Below are 21,644 nucleotides of genomic sequence, written 5' to 3'. Positions count from 1 at the left end.
TCTCAGGTTTTTTTTATATCAATTCGGTGATGCCTCACGATCATTTTAAGACGAAAATTAAAATAATCGTTGGAGGGAAACTCAAATTATATTGATTTTTAAATTTTTCTTCTAGGTTATTGAAGATATTTTCATTAAAATACCGTTTGGTAAAATACTTATTGCTTCAAAAGCTACAATTTAACATAAAAATAGATTATATATAATAATTAAACCATTTTGATACATAGAATTAAGAAAATGTTTAAAAATAGTCGAAAAAATTGAAATTTTTCTAATTTTTTAAACTTTACTCCTTTATTTAACGTTATTTCAATAAAGTCATGTAGAAGTGAATTAAAGTACATAAAATTTCCTGTAAATCAAAAAAAAAACTCTTCTATCTATTATTGTTACAAAAATATGGTCATTTGAATTTTAAATTTAATGGATAAATAGTTAAAATTTACCATTAGGTCTAGATTATTTGGTAAAATTGTTTTCGCAGAACCTCATCTCAATTCCAGAATATAATACGTATAAGAAGGTTTAATCTTGAACAGTTTCAAATTGAAAAAACTTATTTATCTCACTTACATCGAAAGTTACATTGGTTTAAAGAATGTCTATTTCTATAAGAGAGATTTGAGTAGTTTTTAAAAATCCGTTTATTTTGAAAAATGCAACATAATCATATTTAAAATATTTACTTTTTTAAAAAGTAAATGGTAAGGTACAAATATTTGGTAACAACCACGATATTTTTAAAATGCGTGAAGGCCGTTGTATTCACAAAGAGCGCGATTTAATTATGGAATTGAGATGAGGTTCTGCGAAAACAATTTTACCAAATAATCTAGACCTAATGGTAAATTTTAACTATTTATCCATTAAATTTAAAATTCAAATGACCATATTTTTGTAACAATAATAGATAGAAGAGTTTTTTTTTTATTTACAGGAAATTTTATGTACTTTAATTCACTTCTACATGACTTTATTGAAATAACGTTAAATAAAGGAGTAAAGTTTAAAAAATTAGAAAAATTTCAGTTTTTTCGACTATTTTTAAACAGTTTCTTAATTCTATGTATCAAAATGGTTTAATTATTATATATAATCTATTTTTATGTTAAATTGTAGCTTTTAAAGCAATAAGTATTTTACCAAACGGTATTTTAATGAAAATATCTTCAATAATCTAGAAAAAAAATTTAAAAATCAATATAATTTGAGTTTCCCTCCAACGATTATTTTAATTTTCGTCTTAAAATGATCGTGAGGCATCACCGAATTGATATAAAAAAAAACCTGAGAAGGGTCATGCAGTTTAGGTTGAACCAAAACGAAGCTCACCGTGCAGTACATTCCGAATCGATAAAAAAATCCAAATTGCTCGTTTCAGAATTATTCGTTTCGTTTTTATTTTCTTTGATGACTTGACTAAGAAAAACAACGCTTCTATCTGTGTTATTACACTCGTTATAATCGAAATTATTTTCCTCGCTGTTACTTTGACCAAAATTTGAATCCGATCTATTATTATAATAATTGTTTTTACCTCGACCTTGTTGATATCTGTAGTATCAACCCTGTAGTTGCCTCTTCCTCTGCCTCGTTGAAAATTTCTTTTCTGTTGATTGTCACCCGGGAATTGTCCTTGAGATTGGTCCCGTCCTTGTCCATGGTCCCTTTGTGCTGGTGTTTACATTTTTATACTGCTACTTGTGATGAACCATTTGACCGCATCTATAGCAATCTTGCCGATTTGCTTGAAACGTCGCTTGATTATTTGATGTACCTTGATTTTCAGTCAACTTTTTCTTTTCAAAGTCTCCTCGTAGTTTTATTTTTACCTCTTCAAGTGTGATTTTCGATAAATTTTCAATTACAGTGACAACTGTTTGATAAGATTTTGGTAACCCGAGTAAAAGATTGCAGGTAAGATCCTCCTCGTCCATCTCAGTTCCACTGGATTTTAATTGCCTTACAATTTAATTTCCTCAAAACTATGTTTTTCAAATTGGTGAACACGATTTCTCGAAAACCACTGAACCGATTTAGCTCTAATTTTCACACAAGCTAAATAACTACTTTTTGCTGTCCTTAATCGATGATCTTTTAAATAAAATTATAATTTTAATCAACACTTGAAGTCGATTTTTTTCCATGAAAATGAATCTTTTTTTTCTAGAAGCTGCCATTTTTTTGTCAAAAAGTGATATTTTTTTAATTCCTTCGATTAAGGACTACATTTTTTAATACAATAACAGAATCTTTTTGACTTTTTGATTTCAGATGATTCTGTTAATTGCTATTATGTTCACCGCAGACCACTTTTTTTTCGAGGACCTTTGGGAGATTGGATATAGAGGCCAAAAAGAATATTATTTTTACACATTAAATGTATTTTTTTTAAACTTAAAAACATGTAAAACAATATAGAAAAACTTCCGGTTTAATAAATAAATATTCCTTTGAAAAAAAATACCGAAAAACTGCATTTTTTTGACCGCCTGACTGTATATAACCCCTTAAATTAATATGAAATTAATTTATAAAATAGGTAATAATAATAGTATTAGTTGGTATGAATTTTTACCAACGCAGGAGCACTTGTTCCGGTTATGTTTCGTAATTTATGAAGGTGCGTTCTTAGAAAAAAAAAAATTTCTGTAAAAGAAAATTTTTTGTCGTGTGCTTGGGCAGACCGACCTTGAAAATTTTTTTTTTCACCTTTTCGCAATTGAATTGCGGATCAGCGCATGGAAAAGAAAATCCTTGTGCGCCTTCTCCCAGCAGTTTTATGAGGCTGTATTCTGTCGTTACCGACTGAGTTCTAGTCTCGTTGAGTAGACATTTTAGTTAGATTTTCTGTAATTTGGGCCTAAGGTCGGATTTTTCTAGAACAGGACACGTCTCTCGGATCGAGCTCGCAGTTCTTTTTGTTTCCATGTTTCTTTGTGTAACGTTCCTAGCAGGAGACGCTCTGCACTAAAACTTCTGGAAGTTCTGAGTTCGGTCGGGATCTTGCTGATCCCGACTCCAACACCTTTTGCCTCTCGCACGTGATGTGTCTCTCGGATCACATCTACTGCAAAATTTAAAATAAGTCTTTGTATTTTCAAGTACTAGTATCTAGTAATATGTTCACGGAGTATTTTGAAAATATTCAAATTATTTATAATATTTATTGTTACTTGAAGATTTTTGAAACCTTTTGTTAAAATAATTATAACTAATTTGATTTTTTCATAAATTAAACAAAATTTTATGGACATACACTACCGTCCGAAATTGTGCGAACTCTGCCTTTTCAACAACTATAAAACTGTTCAAATCTTCAAAAATATTAAAACTAAAATTTTGTCCTCTTTATTTTATTAAAGTTAATAAAATTCTGAAAGAAATGACACCTTGACAAAGAGAATATGTTAATTTTTCAATTAGATATCTAAGAAAAACCCAATTTTCAATGTTTTTACTATTTTTTTTATTTCTTTGTCAAAAATTAATATTTTTAAACGTTCTTAGGCTCATTGAAATCGTATTTTGTTATGCAATTCAAATTATATAAAACAATTCATGTACACATTCTTCCCTGGCGTATGCAAACCGTGAAAGTTGGCTCATAAAATGTCAAAAAATTTAAATTTAATTCTACAATAAAATATAATGTTTCAAAATCAAGTAAATATATCATTCTAAACTTCTCTGATTTATGTAAGTAAATTTAAGATTTATACATTTTACTGATCATTTTTTGTCATATAAATATTAATCACAATTTTTTGACATTTTATGAGCCAACTTTCACGGTTTGCATACGCTAGGGAAGAATGTGTACATGAATTGTTTTATATAATTTGAATTGCATATCAAAATACGATTTCAATGAGCCTAAGAACGTTTAAAAATATTAATTTTTGCCAGAGAAATAAAAAAAATAGTAAAAACATTGAAAATTGGGTTTTTCTTAGATATCTAATTGAAAAATTAACATATTCTCTTTGTCAAGGTGTAATTTCTTTCAGAATTTTATTAACTTTAATAAAATAAAGAGGAAAAAATTTTAGTTTTAATATTTTTGAAGATTTGAACAGTTTTATAGTTGTTGAAAAAGCAGAGTTCGCACAATTTCGGACGGTAGTGTATCAGTGAGTAAATGTACTTTGAAGTAATGAAATGAAAATTTTAAAAAATTAGTTTTTTTAAATTTTTAATAATTTTTTATAAACAATTGAAATTTTAAGTGCTTTCTACACGCGATTTGTTCAAATTTTTTTTTGCTACTTGTTCTTTAAAATGTAGTTAAACAAGAAATGAAAAGACATTTTTGGGCAAATGAAACGGTTTTCTATAATTTGACTTTATATATTGCGCGCAAGCACTGCCGCGAGAGAGCCACGGACGTTTAACGGCGCCCACCCTGTAGTATTTAATTTTTCTTTGGTATCAGTTAGGTTTTTTATAATATAATATAATATTTTATAATAATATATTTTAACCTTCGCCGGATGGGATACCCACCCAGTGTGGGTCAGACCGAATTAAAATTGTCATATCTTCTAAAGTTTTGCCTAAAATGAATCGCCATTTTAAGTCACTAAACAAAATCTAAAGGACTTTCAAAAAATGTAAGAACAAATTTTTTTAAAAAAGTTCTTCTTAATTATTTATAACTTTTATCAATGTATGTACGGAGATTTTAAAATTTATTTTTTTCATTCTATTTTACAAAAAGACTTGAAATCATCCAGACTTTTCACTGTAAGTGTTTTATGTTGTCAAATAATGGACATAAAAATATTATATGGCATTTTTTATTTGTTTAAACAATTTATTGTTATTATTTATTAATTTTTTTTCTTCTGCACCTAGAAAGATGCATTTTTTTCTAATTTTGTAATTTATCTAGCTGAATATAATAAAACATAGATTTGGTGTAAAATTATTAATTCAACTATTGTTTAAACAATTTATTGTTGTTATTTACTAAGTTTCTCTCTATTGCACCTAAAAAAATGCAGTGAAATACAAAAAAAGTTAATAAATAACAACAATAAATTGTTTAAACCTTTATGCTATTATATTATGCTTGTTAAGTTGCCAAATTAGGAAAAAACTGCATCTTTCCAGGTGCTCTACAAAAAAGTTAATAAATAGCAATAATAATTTGTTTAAACAATTTATAATAATAGTTATTGCAAATCTAATTATATATTTTATTTTATTTATAACCTTTAAATTAATATCTTCGAAGAAAAGGTAAGAAATTTATATAATTTTGCTACTGTCTATGAACATTTGAGAAAGTTATAAATTATTAATAATAAATTATTTAAACAAATTAAAAATCAACAAAACGTTAATAAAATATTTAATTTGGTAACATATAACAATTTCAGAAAAAAACTGGATGAATCCAATTTTTTATTTCAATATATAAAGAAGAAAACATTTAACCCACCCTGGGTGGATTCCCGTTAACGGCGTATATAAAAAATCTCCACTCCGGCGAAGATTAATATATATTATAATATTTTATAATATAATATAATATTTTCTATACTATTAGAAACATTTACTTTAAATCGATAAATGCGACAACCATCGAATGCAAAAAATTGTTATACGATAACAAATCGATAATCAATACTTTGTTCAAAGCAAAAAACATTAATACTCCATTGTAAAATATAAACAAAAGTATTAAATAAATCAATCGATACATATATTTTGTTACCACATTTAAAATTGGGTTAAATTCATTTCTCAAAAGTACTGACATGCAGAGTGGGCGCCGTTAAACGTCCGTGGCTCTCTCGCGGCAGTGCTTGCGCGCAATATATAAAGTCAAATTATAGAAAACCGTTTCATTTTCCCAAAAATGGCTTTTCATTTCTTGTTTAACTACATTTTAAAGAACAAGTAGCAAAAAAAAATTTGAAAAAATCGCGTGTAAAAAGCACTTAAAATTTCAATTGTTTATAAAAAATTATTAAAAATTTTAAAAAAAACTATATTTTTAAAATTTTCATTTCATTACTTCAAAGTACATTTACTCACTGATATGTCCATAAAATTTTGTTAAATAATGAAAAAATCAAATTAGTTACAATTATTTTAACAAAAGGTTTCAAAAATCTTCAAGTAACAATAAATATTATAAATAATTTGAATATTTTCAAAATACTCAATGAACATATTACTATGTTACAATACAAAGAAAAATACAATACAATACAAAGACTTATTTTAAATTTTGCAACTTTATAAAAATAGGGGGGCCACTTCAGGAATTTTTATTCTATTACTAATTTACGGAAAAGTAGGTTTAAAAAATATTACGTAACAAAAAATGGGGGTGTGGCGACTGAGGGATAGCCCCCTCACTTTTCGCCCCTGACAAGCGGTTTCTATTAAGGTGAGGTTAGATCAGTTTAGCCGCGAAGTCAGTCAGCGTTTGCTACTTGTACTTTAAGGACGCACTTGCGTCAGCCGACCGGTCAAGGCTTTATAATCTATTGTTACAATTATACTTATTGTTAATTAGTTCTGGATATAATAAATACTTTAGTTCGTTATAATTACTTGTGTCGTATATCTTTATTTGGGCGATCACGCAAAGGACAGTAGCGTCCACCTACATAACCTCAACTACTCCAATCTTGCTTGAGGGAAATAATTGCATCTACTGCACAAATAGCTACAGGGGGATCGTTATCTACTGTTCCGATAGTGTTACGAGGGGAAAGGGATAGTCCAAAAATTTCAAAAAATAGCGTTACGTAGTATATGGATGATCCCAAAGCTGTATGCCAATTGCCAGAAGTGAAAATTGTTGCAAAGTTGTTTAAATATGAGAATAAATATGGTAATATTAGTATTAATTGCACAGGATTACAAATTCGGGTCAACTTTTGGACTTAAAAAGATAAGAACGTTTCTTAACGTATTTTTTATGCTAAATTCAAATGCATTTTTAGATTTTCCTTATCACGTGAAATTTCAAAATGTCGGAAAAAATCTGACTTTATATTTGTAATCAGCGACCCCAAAAACCTACGAGTAACGAGTTTCTGGCAACTGGTATACAGCTTTTTAAAGACACTACAAACCAGAAAACGAAGTTGCCAGAAATGCTCTTTATAAGTGCATTTTTATCTATTTTCTTGCGACTTTATTGACTGTCAAGGTCAAATTGACGACTTAGAATTCTGACAATAATTTTACGTGAATTCTAATGTTAATATCTACTACCATACTAAGTTTCAGACTTGCACCTCATCATTTTTTTCATAAAAATTTGTATCTTTTACCTCCCACCCCCATTTTTGTGACCAAAGCGCCTTCTGGTGGCAAGATTATGTTCAATTGTCAGATACTCGTCCGGCCCGTAATTATGTGACTACGTTACTATCTTTTTTCTCTTTTTATTATATTTCCCTTATCAAAAACTCCATTCTTAATATAATTGTTATTTTTAATGTTTATTTGATTCATAATTTTTTAAATAATAATTGATAATAATTTTTAGTATAAATCTTTATCTATTGAAATACCACTTCATAACGTTTTATATTCATCAATATCATCTTACCTAGCTTGGAAAAATAACATGAGTGAAACAGCTAAGTATGCAGTTGCCATATACATCCAGACATCAGTTGATAATGGTGATAAGAATGAAAAAAGATTAGGTTCCTTGTCTTCTGGATGACTAAATAGTATGCTTATTCCTAAACAATAAAGAATTTGTTAATATTTTTATCAATATTAGTTAATTGTGGTTCTCTGAAAAGAAAGTGTTTTAGTCATGACAAATACGATGATTCAGAGAATATTAAGGAATGTAAAATTAAGAAAATCTATGATAAGTATTTTAAGAAGTTTTGTGTGTGAATGTTTTGGCATGCAGACTATTTTGAGCAGGATGTAGTCAATAATAATACACAAATACGGTTTTAAAACAGTAATTTATTCGGAGGACAAAGACGATCGAGACGTTCATGGTTGCAGCAAAATCAAGAAGGGGAGAAGAAGTGCGTGTGCACACGGTAGTGACGTACGAGTAACTACTGCTAGAGTCAAGTGAGATATATTAGGCGCGAATATATAATATTTCAACACTTTCTCCCGAGATTGACTCGTTTACAATATATATATATATTTAAAATTATTTATTTTAAAAATTTCAGACTTAACCCTCTTTAACTTTTACTCCAATTTTTCTAGCTTTTTGTATTTGATTAGATTTCAAGGAAAGAAGAAACAAATATATCTTAAAAAATTTATTTTTATTTTTTTATAAGAAAACAGAAAAATGGGGTATATTGCTTAGAGGCAACATTGAGTGAATCCGTCTTGAAAAACTAAGATAGGTGAAAGCTTTTAAAACAATTCTTGGTTTGTATAAAACATAAAGTAACTTCGTGGGTAAAGCCATAACATTTTGGAAATTTACATTGGATTTTTTTATCAGACCTCACATTTGGAGATTTTCCTAAAATGGTGGCCAAAATTAAAATTTCTCCAAGGACTTAAACATTTTTTTCATAGAATATTGGTTATATATGTCAAAATTCATGAAGTGATCCAACTTCAAAATTGAAGGTTTTCATATCGGGCTGAAATTTGCACCAACTTTAGTACTATGGGTGAGTACTTAACCCATAAATTATTATTAAGTTTTATGCAAAACTGTAGAGGAAGAAGGGGGTTCAAGTTTCTCGTCAAATGTGAACAGACGATTTTTTAAAAAATCGTAACTTCTATATAAATAAATAAAAAAATTTTGACCTATATGTTTTCAGGAGGTTTTTTTCTGCTCTTTCAAATGGTAAGAAATTGTTTTTTTAAATTTAAAATTTACCCCTTTTTTGAAAATCAAAAATACTTTACCAGAGATATATACTTTCAATACCAAGAAAAACTAGAATGATTTTTTTGTTTTCGAGATATTAATTAATTGATGTTTATAACAAATCAAATATTTTACAAACAAATAAAGTTATTATACTTCTGAAGTGAGCAATTGAAAGTTAACGTAATTCCGCATCCAACGAGCCCTATATAAAGTATTTTAGGTAAGTAGATTGTTAATAAACAATAAGTAAACATTGCAATGGTTTATTAACAATCTACTTATTCAAAATGGTTCATATAGGGCTCGTTGGTTCGGAATTATCTTAAATTACAATTGACAAGTTCAGAATTACGATAACTTTATTTGTTTGTAAAATATTTCATTACATTCTCATCACATGAAGAGGTATTATAATTGGGCGAAAATTGACTTTTTCTATTTCCATAAAATCTTCACGTTTTGAGGTGCCCTGAATCGAAAAATCATGGTCCGGCGAAAGTATGTCTGTATGTATGTATGTCTGTCTGTCCGTAGACACAAAATGTTGTTGACACAATAACTTTTGTAAATCGAAGCGAATCGACTTGCAACTTTGCACACACAAAGTTAGTGTCAAAATACAGGCCAAGTTCGTTAGCCAGCCATTTTCATCAAAAAATGCAAAAACTGCAGGATTTTCAAAATTTTGAAATTTTAATTAGAAAAAATTTTTTTTTACTACATAGCTTTATAGTTCAGGAGAAAGCAAACAACTTTTTATGTACAATTTTTTGATTAAAATTAAATTGTAAAGGTTACAGTGGTTTAAATGTCAAAAAATATAAAAAAAACCTTTTTCATAAAAAATTAAATTTTATTAAAAGGGTGGAAAAATCAGTCCATAAAATTGACACATTCTCATTACAATAGATTCAGAAAATACGATACAAGTGAAGAAAATAGCAATTTGGCAAAAAACCACTGTATATACATATTATTTATATTTTTTACACAGAAATCAGACTTTCTGACTCAATTATCTCGTAAATGTATTCGTTCGCTCAAATGTTTCAATTAATTGAAAAATTCAAATACTCAAAAACTTTCGAACACAAAGCGCGAGTGCCATAATGAGAATGTTATCCATAAAGTCCAAGAACTTTAAGCAAATTAATCCTATATAATAATATAATTGTTATATTAATATATTATAATCCTTCTTTTTATATTAAGTTCTAAAACGACCGACAGCGACCGACACTAAAACAAAATTTTTCATTTTCTTTTATAAATTATTTACAGTTTTCCTTCAAAATTTAAAATCACATACCTTACACACAAGTCTATTCAAAAAATATGCCAAATTTTTTTTTGCAATTTTTTTATTTTTTTCTGCTAATAGCACATAAAATACGTCACTATTTTAAATCTGAGCCGAAAAATTTTATTTTTCAGAAAGTTATGGCGATTTTCATTTTCCCTCATATCGTTCTTATTACATATAATAATTTCAAGTAGCTGTCTGTCCCGCATGTTCTATATATATTTTGTCTGTCCGCATGTATTACTATACATATAAAATTCTTTCTCACCACATTTGAAGAGTGGGATATGTATCCCTTCCTTATGGTGTCAACTAGAGAGAGAGAGAGAGAGAGAAAGGAAGAAAGAGAGAGGGAGAAGCGGAAACCATTTTGTCAGCCCACATTTGAAGAGTGGGATATTTAGCCCTCCTTTATGGTGTGAACAAAAGAGACAAAAGAAGAGAGAGAGAGAGAGAGAGAGAGAGAGAGAGAGAGAAGTGTAAACCAATAAAATTTTTAAATTCTCCCTTCTGTCTACTTCAATATACAAACAAAAAGGAAAATGATTTTCTTATTGGTTTACATAGATAGCGCATGTCCAATTCATTTTCAATATTTTTACTTGATAATTCGTTAGAAATAATTTTTTTCAGTTTAATAATTATTAATAAAAAAAAGTGTGCATTTATTTAATGTTCGGTAGTGTTCAACTGATTGTAAGAAGAAAAAACTTATTTTCATCTGTAAAAGTAAGTAATCTTCTTTTTATTAAACTAATTAAGGAAAAGAAGCATAATAAAACAAAAAACTTTGGAATATAATAAATATATTGCTTAAGAAATTTTTTTCTTTAGAATCCAATGAATCCATCTATTTTTATAATTTAAATATTAAAAAAATGTCCTCCTCATGGTAATATTGATCACTGTCATAGCAACGGTTGCTTTAGAAATGAACTATTACCATAGCAACTATTGCCATAGTAACTTTTGCTATGATAACTATTGTCATAGTAAGTAACTTTTGCCATAGTAAGTAACTGTTGCCATGGAAGCGGTTACCATGTACGACGGCCGGACGAACGCCAAAACGAAACTATAAGGCTTTCGGCCCTGGGCTACGAAACCATAAAAATTATTAAAACTTGCGGTGTACTGTAAAATCCCAAAACTTTGACCTCTTCCTCCTCGGAAAATACGGATCTATAATCTAAATGAAAAAATATTTTTACCGAAAATTAACATTTATGAGAACTACAACTGCATCGAGTATAAGCATGTTTGAAGAAAAAATTTTTTGAACCATGATCACTTAACGTGTGATCCCCCATTAACATTTGGATATTCAACATATCTTAGGAATGTCCTGGGGATCACCGGAAAGTTTAACAGCCCTAAAATGTCTGAGGTATATCCGTAGATATCTTGAGGACATCCTAGAGATATACAAATTTCCGGATGCTGGTAGGACGTCCATAGGATATTATTAAAAGTCCGTTGCTGTTAGGGGGTAATAAAAAATTCTTACATTAAATGTCTTTCAAACCACATAAGAATATAACCAAAATATTTTATGTAAAAAGGCGAAATTTTTATTAGACAGTCAGTTAAAAAAGAAAGAACGTTAATTGAAAGATTCAACGAGTAAAACTAATAAAAAGAGTAATAAGAAGTTTAAAACATTAGGAATAGCTATTATTGCTTTTAATGAATTTAATGAAAATATAATTTTACAAAATTATTTATGTTTGATGAATGTTAAATGTAAGCATTGTAATTCGTTAAACTTCTTGTGTGAACAGCCGTCAGATAAAGAATTTAGTAGTTGTCATAAGGGTAAAGTAAAGTTTTTTTCGTATACACGGTCAGATCTATCATACTACATATTCACTTCATCCAAATCAAGGTGATAGACGTAGATCTAGGTCTGTGTTGTTACTCTGTTAGGTAACATCTAAAACGATATTCTACTATCGTTATAGAAAAATATAGAGCATTATTCTGCAAAATTCGTTTTATATAATTAATTCAGAATACGAAAGTTGAAAATGTTTTCGAAATTTTGTTCTCTTTTTATTGTATACCTAACAATTTTAAGTAATGTTTACATACTTTTTAAAATTCAGTGTTGTTTAACAATTTTTTTTTAAATTATAAATTTATTCTAAATTTTTTCAAATAAAAACAACAAAAATTCTTTACAGTTTTTGTAGAAATTACAAATATGTGATATGAAATGAATTTAACCTTTGAAAATATAAATGTTTCAATGCAATTATTTACTATATTACTATTTATTTATTAATTTCTATATTCACACAATTTTACTTTAACAATTATTGTAAAGCATGTTATGTTATTAAGACAGCTATTTATTGTTAGACAGCTATTTATTACACAGGCACACAAAAAAAAAAAAGTTGTCTGTTTCTTGAACTACACATATATTTCCTATAGTATTTTGGCCCGCTGAAACCGAATCTGAGCTCAGAATTGCTCCATCACCCTCAGTTTTTTTTTAAATCGACCAAAACCACCCTTAAACGGACAAATTCACACTTCGGAGATAAAAAATAAATCAACTTATTTTAAAAAAAAACCAAATTTTACATCTACGAAACTTTGCTCCACTAACTCAAAAACAAAGCCAGCATTGATCCAGCACCCCCTGAATTTTTTTAATCGAAAAAACTACCCCTAATCTGAAGAATCAAATTCAGGAGATAAAACAACAAAATAACTGATTGACAAATTTTATAAGCAGATATTTTTACTCCAGCAATGCAGAAACAAAGCCAGAAATGCTCCCTCACCCTCTAAATTTTTTTTAAATCGAAAAAACCACCCTTAAATAGAAAAAATCAAATTTAATAAGTAAAAAAATATTAAATTACCGGCTTTTTTAAAAACAGAACCTTACATGTTTGTAGTTTTGCTCTACTAACTCAAAAAAATAAAGCCAGCATTGATCCATCACCCTCTGAATTTATTTAAATAAAAAAACTACCCCTAATCTGAAGAATCAAATTCAGGAGATAAAACAACAAAATAACTGATTGACAAATTTTATAAGCAGATATTTTTACTCCAGCAATGCAGAAACAAAGCCAGAAATGCTCCCTCACCCTCTAAATTTTTTTTAAATCGAAAAAACCACCCTTAAATAGAAAAATTCAAATTTAAGAAGTAAAAAAATATTAAATTACTGGCTTTTTTTAAAAACAGAACCTTACATGTATGTAGTTTTGCTTTACTAACTTAAAAAAATAAAGCCAGCATTGATCCATCACCCTCTGAATTTTTTTAAATAAAAAAAACTACCCTTAATATGAAGAATCAAACTTAGGAGGTAAAACAAAAAAATAACTAATTAAAAAAGTTTATAACCAGGTATTTTTACTCCAGCAATGCGGAAACATACCTGGCTGTAAAATTTTTCAATCAGTTATTATATTGTATTACCTCCTGAATTTGATTCTTCAGATTAGGGGTAGTTTTTTCAATTAAACAAATTCAGAGGTTGATGAATCAATTCTGGCTTTGTTTTTGAGTTAGTGGAGCGGAAATACATAGATGTAGTAAGGTTCTGTTTTAAAAAAGTCAGTTATTTAATTTTTAATCTCCTAAATTTGAATTTTTCTATTTAAGGGTGGTTTTTTCGATTTAAAAAAATTTTAGAGGGTGAGGGAGCATTTCTGGCTTTTCTGCATTGCTGGAGTAAAAATATCGGGTTATAAAATTTTTTAATCAGTTATTGTATTGTTTTACCTCCTAAGTTTGATTCTTCATATTAAGGGTAGTTTTTTTTATTTAAAAAAATTCAGAGGGTGATGGATCAATGCTGGCTTTATTTTTTTGAGTTAGTAGAGCAAAACTACAAACATGTAAGGTTCTGTTTTTAAAAAAAGCCGGTAATTTAATATTTTTTTACTTCTTAAATTTGATTTTTTCTATTTAAGGGTGGTTTTTTCGATTTAAAAAAAATTTAGAGGGTGAGGGAGCATTTCTGGCTTTGTTTCTGCCTTGCTGGAGTAAAAATACCTGGTTATAAAATTTTTTAATCAGTTATTTTATTGTTTTACCTCCTGAATTTTATTCTTCAGATTAGGGGTAGTTTTTTCGATTAAAAAAATTCAGGGGGTGCTGGATCAATGCTGGATTTGTTTTTAAGTTAGTGGAGCAAAGTTTCGTAGATGTAAAATTTGGTTTTTTTTAAAAATAAGTTGATTTATTTTTTATCTCCGAAGTGTGAATTTGTCCGTTTAAGGGTGGTTTTGGTCGATTTAAAAAAAAACTGAGGGTGATGGAGCAATTCTGAGCTCAGATTCGGTTTCAGCGGGCCAAAATACTATAGGAAATATATGTGTAGTTCAAGAAACAGATAACTTTTTTTTTTTTGTGTGCCTGTGTTATATTAAGTTCTAAAACGACCGATACCGACCGACACCAGAAAAGAATTTTTCGTTTTCTTTTATAAATTATTATTTAAAGTTTTTCTTCAAAATTTTAAATCACATGCCTTACATACATGTCTATTCGAAAAAAAAGTCAAATTTTTTTTTTGCGCGATTTTTTTCAAAAAATGTGTAGGAAATTTTATATAGTCTGTATTTTAAATATACGCGGTAAATGGAAACGATACCCTAAATCTAATGAATGATAGGAATGATTGACGATAGAATGACGAATGTGTGACAAAACGAATCAGTTGCTAAATTACCTCTGCGATGACCACTTTTTCTTTGAACTTGTAAAATATATATTAATTAATAAAGCTGCAGTTTTTTATATGTAAAGTATTCTTCTCTTTTTAATCAAAAGTTATAAGTTGAATTTTTTTTATTTTTCTACAATTCTGGGGGCTCGTCCGGGATATATCAAGGAAAGTGTGAGTAGTGTTAATGAGAATTTAATGAGAAGCAAGTCAAACCAAGACGACGCCATTAGCACGTGGCAAACAAATAATTCAAAAGATTGCTGGATATAGTTTGGTTGATCATTCTGCAAAACTACAAAGGCAAGAAATAAGAAGTGGATTATTTATGCTGAAGAAGACTTAGTGTGAAATAGCTAGTTTTTCATACAAAGAAGACGACGACGTTAGAAATTAATTTTACACAAGTAAAGCTGAATTCAACTAAGACGACAAATATTAAAAAAAACTTCAATCCTGGATGAAGACGAAGATAAAAACTCCTGACCAAAAAGAAGGCATAAAGAACGATAATATAGCTCAGGGTGACGTGATTTCCTGAAACTAAGAACAGCGTATCGAAGGTATAGAACGAGTGTACAGAGACAACGTGGAAGTAACAACGAGAACATAGACTGCGACGGTCATTGGACTCCTTCATCGACATTAAGAGTAGCAAATTCTATATTGATAAGTATAACTTTGTATATATTTTCCAGTTTTTATTTGTCTATTTATAGCTGATTAAAGTTGAATTGTAAGAGGTTCATAATGGCGAAGTTAGTTGAAATCGAGAATGTTAAAAATCAGTTGCGAAGTGATCCGCGAAAAGCTATCTGTGCTTTGTGTTAGTTGATTTTTGAGGAGAAGGGAGATAGAAAGAATCGTAGTAAATTGCGCGAGTTTTCGGGTTTCACATTCGCAGATGAATCGAAAGAGTTTAATGCAAAATTGAGTTACACGAGTGGATTATCGATTGGAGATTTGACGTCAATATGCAATATCTTGGGGTTGAATTATTCAGCAAATAAAGAACAATTGAGACAAGACGTTATACATTCATTAATGCGTATTAATACTTTAGCAGACCGCGATGACGAGAGTGAGATAGACGATGACGAAAACGATGATTAGGACACAAGCACAGAAAATTCCCATGTTGGTTGATAACGAAGAGGTACGACTGACCACCGTAAAATCACGACGCGATAGTAATGGTGGGGTCGGGAAGGAAACTGTAAGAAGGGGGAACATGCGAATCGCACAGGGGTGTCAACCTGTCAAATTCTCATTAGGATTTCGAGACGTCGAAGAGACTATTAGAGAATTTAATGGTAGCGATAGTTTTCCGTAGAGAGATGGATAGCAGACTTTGAGGACGCCGCGTTACTGTTTGAGTGGACAGATTTACAACAAGTAGTATTTGGTAAAAAACGTTAAAGGGTTTAGCTCGATTATTTATTCAAGGTGAAACGGGTTTTATAACTTGGGAAAAATTACAGTCAGCTTTGCTCCATGAATTTTCAACTAAGATGTCAAGTGCACAGATTCATACAATGCTTTCCAATAATAAGATCAAAGAATCGGAATCTATTCAAGAATATTTTTTAAAAATGCGCGAAATTTCATCTGGACACAAGCAGCACGGTATATTCCCTGAATATCCGTTGAATACCACAGTGGAATATTCTCATGATCTTCTAGGAAAATCAAAATGTCCGCATCATGGGAATATTCCATAGTGACATTCAGGGTATATTCCAGTGACATTGAGGGAATATTCCTCGGTTACATTGAATTTTTTTTTTAAATGTGTTTTCATCTTCCTGATTATTCAAATAACAATTTATAACATATTTCTATTATTTCAACACTTAAAAAAAATTCAATATAACCGTGGAATATTCCCTCAATATCACTGGAATATTCCTTTAATATTACCCTCAATGTCACTGGAATATACCCTGAATGTCCCATGATGCGGACATATTGATTTTCCTGGAAGATCATGGGAATATTCCACGGTGGTATTCAAGGGATATACCGTGCTGCTTGGGGAGGTAATATTGAATTAGAAGCTCTGTTTAATTATGTTATTGAAGGGTTAGGCGATACTCCGAGTAATAAAGCAGTATAATATGGCGCTAAAAAACTTAATGATTTTAAAGAAAAGTTAAAGACTTATGAACGGATCCGAAAGATAAGCATTAAGCCGAATCTCCAGTCGGGTAAACGGCGCGATACATTAAATGAGAAAAAAATAGAAACATCGAAAAATAAAGTTACACGTTGTTTTAATTGTGCAGTGACAGGTCATCTATCAAAAAATTGTCAAGATAAAGAACGTAGAACAAAATGTTTTCGATGTAATAAATTCGGACATATCGCGTCAAATTATAAATCTACACCTAGTAATGAAAATAGAGTAACTTTTTTTGAATATGGAAAAGAGATCAATTGTTTTAAAAATATAATAGTTGAGAATGTAAACCTAAGAGCTCTAATAGATACGGGTAGTGCTCTTAATTTATTGCGAGAAGACGTTATTAAAGAAATGGCAAGTATTGTTTTAAGTACATCTAAACATAAAGCCTTTGGTTTCGGAGGAGCAAATGTAGAAACTAAAGGTTCTTGTCAGTCTGAAACATTGACGATACAGCATATAATTTGGATTTGCATGTGGTACCAGTGGGATCGACGCCAATGAAGTGTATTATAGGTCGAGATATTTTATCCTTGGCAGAAGTCAGAGTCAATAATGGTGGTATTATTATTAAAAGATATGAGCAGAGTGGTTTCTTAGGGTCAATTATCTTGACATATAAGAATGAAGTTGATGTTGATCCTACTGATGACACGTCAGTGTGTGAGGAAGCTAGAAATCTTTTATTAAATTATACGCCAGAAAAAACAAAGAGTACTAATATTAAGCTAATTATAAATGTAAAAGATAATAAACCTGTTTTTAGCTGACCGAGACGATTACCAATTGAGGAATGTGAGACCGTGGAAGAGCAAGTGAAAGAATGGATGGAAAACAGAAATATTGTACCTTGTTCTGCTGAGTATGCGAGTCCGGTAGTTTTGACGAGAAAAAAAATGGAACTCTTCGAGTCTGTGTTGACTATCGACCAGTAAATAAAATTATTGTAAAAGATAAGTACCCCATTCCTTTAATTGAAGATCAAATTGAAGCCTTGAATGACAGAAAAATTTTTAGTACTTTAGATTTAAAGAATGGATTTTTTCATGTAGATGTCGATAAGGATAGTCAAAAGTATACATCATTTGTAACTGAAAGTGGACAGTATGCTTTTCTCAAGGCTTCATTTAGTCTTTATACATCACCAAATGTATTTGAGTATAAATTCCTGAAGTGTATCACCCAAATGAAATGTGTATTAGCTTGGAAATATGGAAAATTAAATCATTATGATGAGTTGAAAAACTGACTCAAAGGATTTATCAAAAAAATTAAATTTTTCAAAGTTATAAACAATTGAAGTTTTTTGTAGTCTTAAGTTAAAAAATGAATATTTTAGAACCAATGAACGAATCTTTATGAAAATTAGTATACTTACGCAGAAAATGATACAGTTTTAGTTGAAAATTTTTGATTTTAGGGTTCCGTACCCGAAGGGGGAACCCTATTAATGAGACTAGTGAAGCAAGGCATGTACCCCCCCCCCTAGCGGCCACACGAATTTATCTAGAGGGCTGAAATTTGGTATACATATGTATTTTGGCGTGTAGATTACAGGAAAAATATAGCGAATCTCATAGGAATTGATTATCATAGCGTTGTCAAGGAAAAACCATGAATTTTTACGAAAAATCCCTGAAAATAACTATGTACCCCCCCTCTGGTTGCCACATCTTTTTACATAGAGAGCTCAAATTTGGTACACTTATGTATTTTTACGTGAAAATTACAGGAAAAATATAGCGAACATGATTCGGATCAATTTACATAGCGTTGTCAAGGAAAAATCAAAAATTTTGAGAAAAAGCGTTTAATCCACCTAGCGCACACACTATTTGACCAAGACAGTTCATATTTAGTATACTTACGTATTTTTGTGTGTAGATTACAGGAAAAATATAGCGAGCACGATTGGAGTTGATGATCATATTGTTTTTAAGGAAAACTCATATTTTTAGAAAAAATCATGGATTTTTCGAATAAAAAAAGAAGAAAATTTTATCCTAAGATATCCAAATTTATACTTTTTTACGTATTTTTACGTGTAGATTATAGAAAAAATATAGCGAGAACGATTCGGGTTGATTATCATAGCGTTTTCAAGGAAAAACTGATAATTTTCGTTTAAAATCATGAATTTTCCTCAAAAACCGAAGAAAATTTTATCTAAAGAGTTTCACATATACACTGCGACCCGAGTTTAGCGAAATCTGGGAAACGGCAACAATAGGATGGTAATTAAGCGGTAAGCGTAAGATGCTCCGACTCGAGCAGGAGCGTAGAAGTAAGGCAACGCGGTTCCTTCTAGTTGAAAATGAGTACCAAGCGGAGACGTTTGTCTGGGAGGTACAAGGTTCTTTAATCTTTAATTTTAAATAAAAAATTTGTTAAATTATAAAAGCTTATTTATATTCATGTATACAAATTTTATTTTTGTTTTCACTCCCAGCAAATTTATAAATTTACTTTATGAAAATCTTAATTTTAATATTTGCTCTCAATGTTATATTTGATGAAATTTATATTATTTAATTTCAAATAAATTTAAAATATATAAGGCAAATGGTGAGTTTTTCCCCTTTCTTGTCTGATGTCAGTACAATTATTTGAATTTTTATTAAAAGTAATTTGAAGTATTACTTATTACTGTTTATAATTATAATAAAATCTAAAAATTAAAATATAATTAAAATAATTATTGCAATAAAAATATTATGTATTATAAGATGAAGAATTTTCAAAAAAAGAGTTTAAGGATTTCGTATTTTAAGTAGTTCGTACGGCCCTGATTGCTGACTCCGATTTCGGGAAATCTCATTACTGAGTTTAGCGAACGACCCACCAAACCTGCCGCTAAACTCAGGTCGCAGTGTATACACTTTTACGTAATTTTGCGTGTAGATTACAAAAAAAATATAGCGAGAACGATTGAAGTTGATTATTACAGCGTTTTCAAGGAAAAACTGATAATTTTCGATAAAAATCATGATTTTTCACCAAAAAAATTTTTTAATTGAGTTTTTTCAAAACATACAATTTTTTTAAAAAGTGAACTTTTTCCTTAAGTTTTACAATTTTTGACCTAAAAAAATAAAATTTTCTTCCTTTTTTTGGGGCAAATTCTTGATTTTTTTTCAACTCCAATTGTGCTTGCTATATTTTTTTGTAGTGTTTTGCCATTCTTTATAATTTGCCATTTTCTATTTTTTACCATTTACTATTTTTATTATCTTTTGACATTTTTTATTTTTTGATATTTTTATTATTTTTTAGTTTTATTAATTTATTTTCAAATCTATGCGCTCACATTATTTTTAAATTTATGCGTAGATTATGTTCTATGTTTATGTCTATGAATATGTCTATGTTTTCTATCTAGGCCTTCAAACTTTAAACCCCTCAAATTTTAGGTTTAAGGGATACGGAACCCTCGGTTTTAATGCGAGTGTAACTCGCACTTGTCCGATGTTTTTAATAATTGTTATAGCAAAATTAATTGTTTATTTAAAAACTAAACCATGTTCTCGTTGTCGTAGAAAGTTGATCCAAAGTTTATTGGAAAGGGAATTTCATAAGGATTCAAAACCGTTTTAAAAAAAGTTATCGCGTTTTTTGTGCGACGCTGCGTGTCTCTAGCGCTAGCACGCAGAATGTGTTTTGCTCAAAAAGTATGGAAACTTCTAAATATCTCGAAAAGTATGAATTTTTATAAAAAATGTTCAAGACAAACGTTGTTCTTAACAAAAAGATCTACATTTGTAAACCCAAAACATTGGTTGTTTTTGTTAAATAAAATCCTTTAATTTTCAGAATCAAATTCGTAATCCCTATGAAATTATGTGTTTTAACGTGTGAAGTATATGACCAAAATATTGGACTAAGGAATCTTACATTGGGTTCTAGGCCTAATTCGAAAATTAGCTTCGAATTTCTAATATTCTACCCCAAAAACTCCATAAGCCGCGATTTTTTTAAATTCACTTATTTGAAAAAGAATGTTAGGCCTAATGTCTAGGATTCTATCTAACAAAATTGGGATATGTGAAACTTCGGTAAAATAAGGGGATTCAATATTCATATTACACATATAGTGTAAAGAATGAATGTATTATAAAAATAAACTTTATTATAAATAACATTTTAAATTAATAGTTTTTTTAAATAAAATTAATTAACCAGTTGTTAATTAAATAATTTGATAAATAATAAATAGGAATTTTAATATTTTTATATAATAATAAATAAATTTCAAAAATTATAATTAAATAACGTTTAATTCACTAATTTTAATGAAAGTTATAATAAAAAGAAGTAACTAATAAAAATTAATAATAATTACGAAAATTATAAATAAATTAACCTAAAAATTTATAACTTCGCTAATAATTATCCTATTTTGATAAATCAAAAACTACATTGTAAAATGAGTGAAATAATAATTTTTACAACAAATTATAATAAAAATTCATCATTGTTTATAACAAAAATTAGTTATATTGTAAAAAGATGTAAAATTGTAAATATTTCTTCTTCCTCAAGTATAAACTCCACTTATTGCAAAAACCCCTCTTCTTTCAAGATAATTCCTTCCTACCATTTTTTTGAGTTTTCGCCCGTA

At 29.1% G+C, this 21,644-nt stretch overlaps 1 protein-coding gene across 3 annotated transcripts in view; it reads right to left on the bottom strand.

Moving 5' to 3' along the window:
* The window catches only part of LOC127277003 (glutamate receptor ionotropic, kainate 2-like), a 590,803-nt gene that overhangs the window by 228,621 nt on the left and 340,538 nt on the right, over positions 1-21,644 (bottom strand). For all 3 annotated transcript variants that reach the window (XM_051297788.1, XM_051297790.1, XM_051297789.1), the window contains one exon: positions 7,583-7,721. In XM_051297788.1, the coding sequence (XP_051153745.1) occupies positions 7,583-7,721 (139 nt within the window). The remainder of the gene's footprint in view (positions 1-7,582; positions 7,722-21,644) is intronic.

Source organism: Leptopilina boulardi, unplaced genomic scaffold (genome assembly GCF_019393585.1).
Source record: "Leptopilina boulardi isolate dan_hultmark-lab unplaced genomic scaffold, ZJU_Lbou_2.1 LbouV2_162, whole genome shotgun sequence".
Lineage (NCBI taxonomy): Eukaryota > Metazoa > Arthropoda > Insecta > Hymenoptera > Figitidae > Leptopilina > Leptopilina boulardi.
Note: the sequence above shows the minus strand (reverse complement) of the source record. Positions and strands in the feature narration are given on the sequence as shown.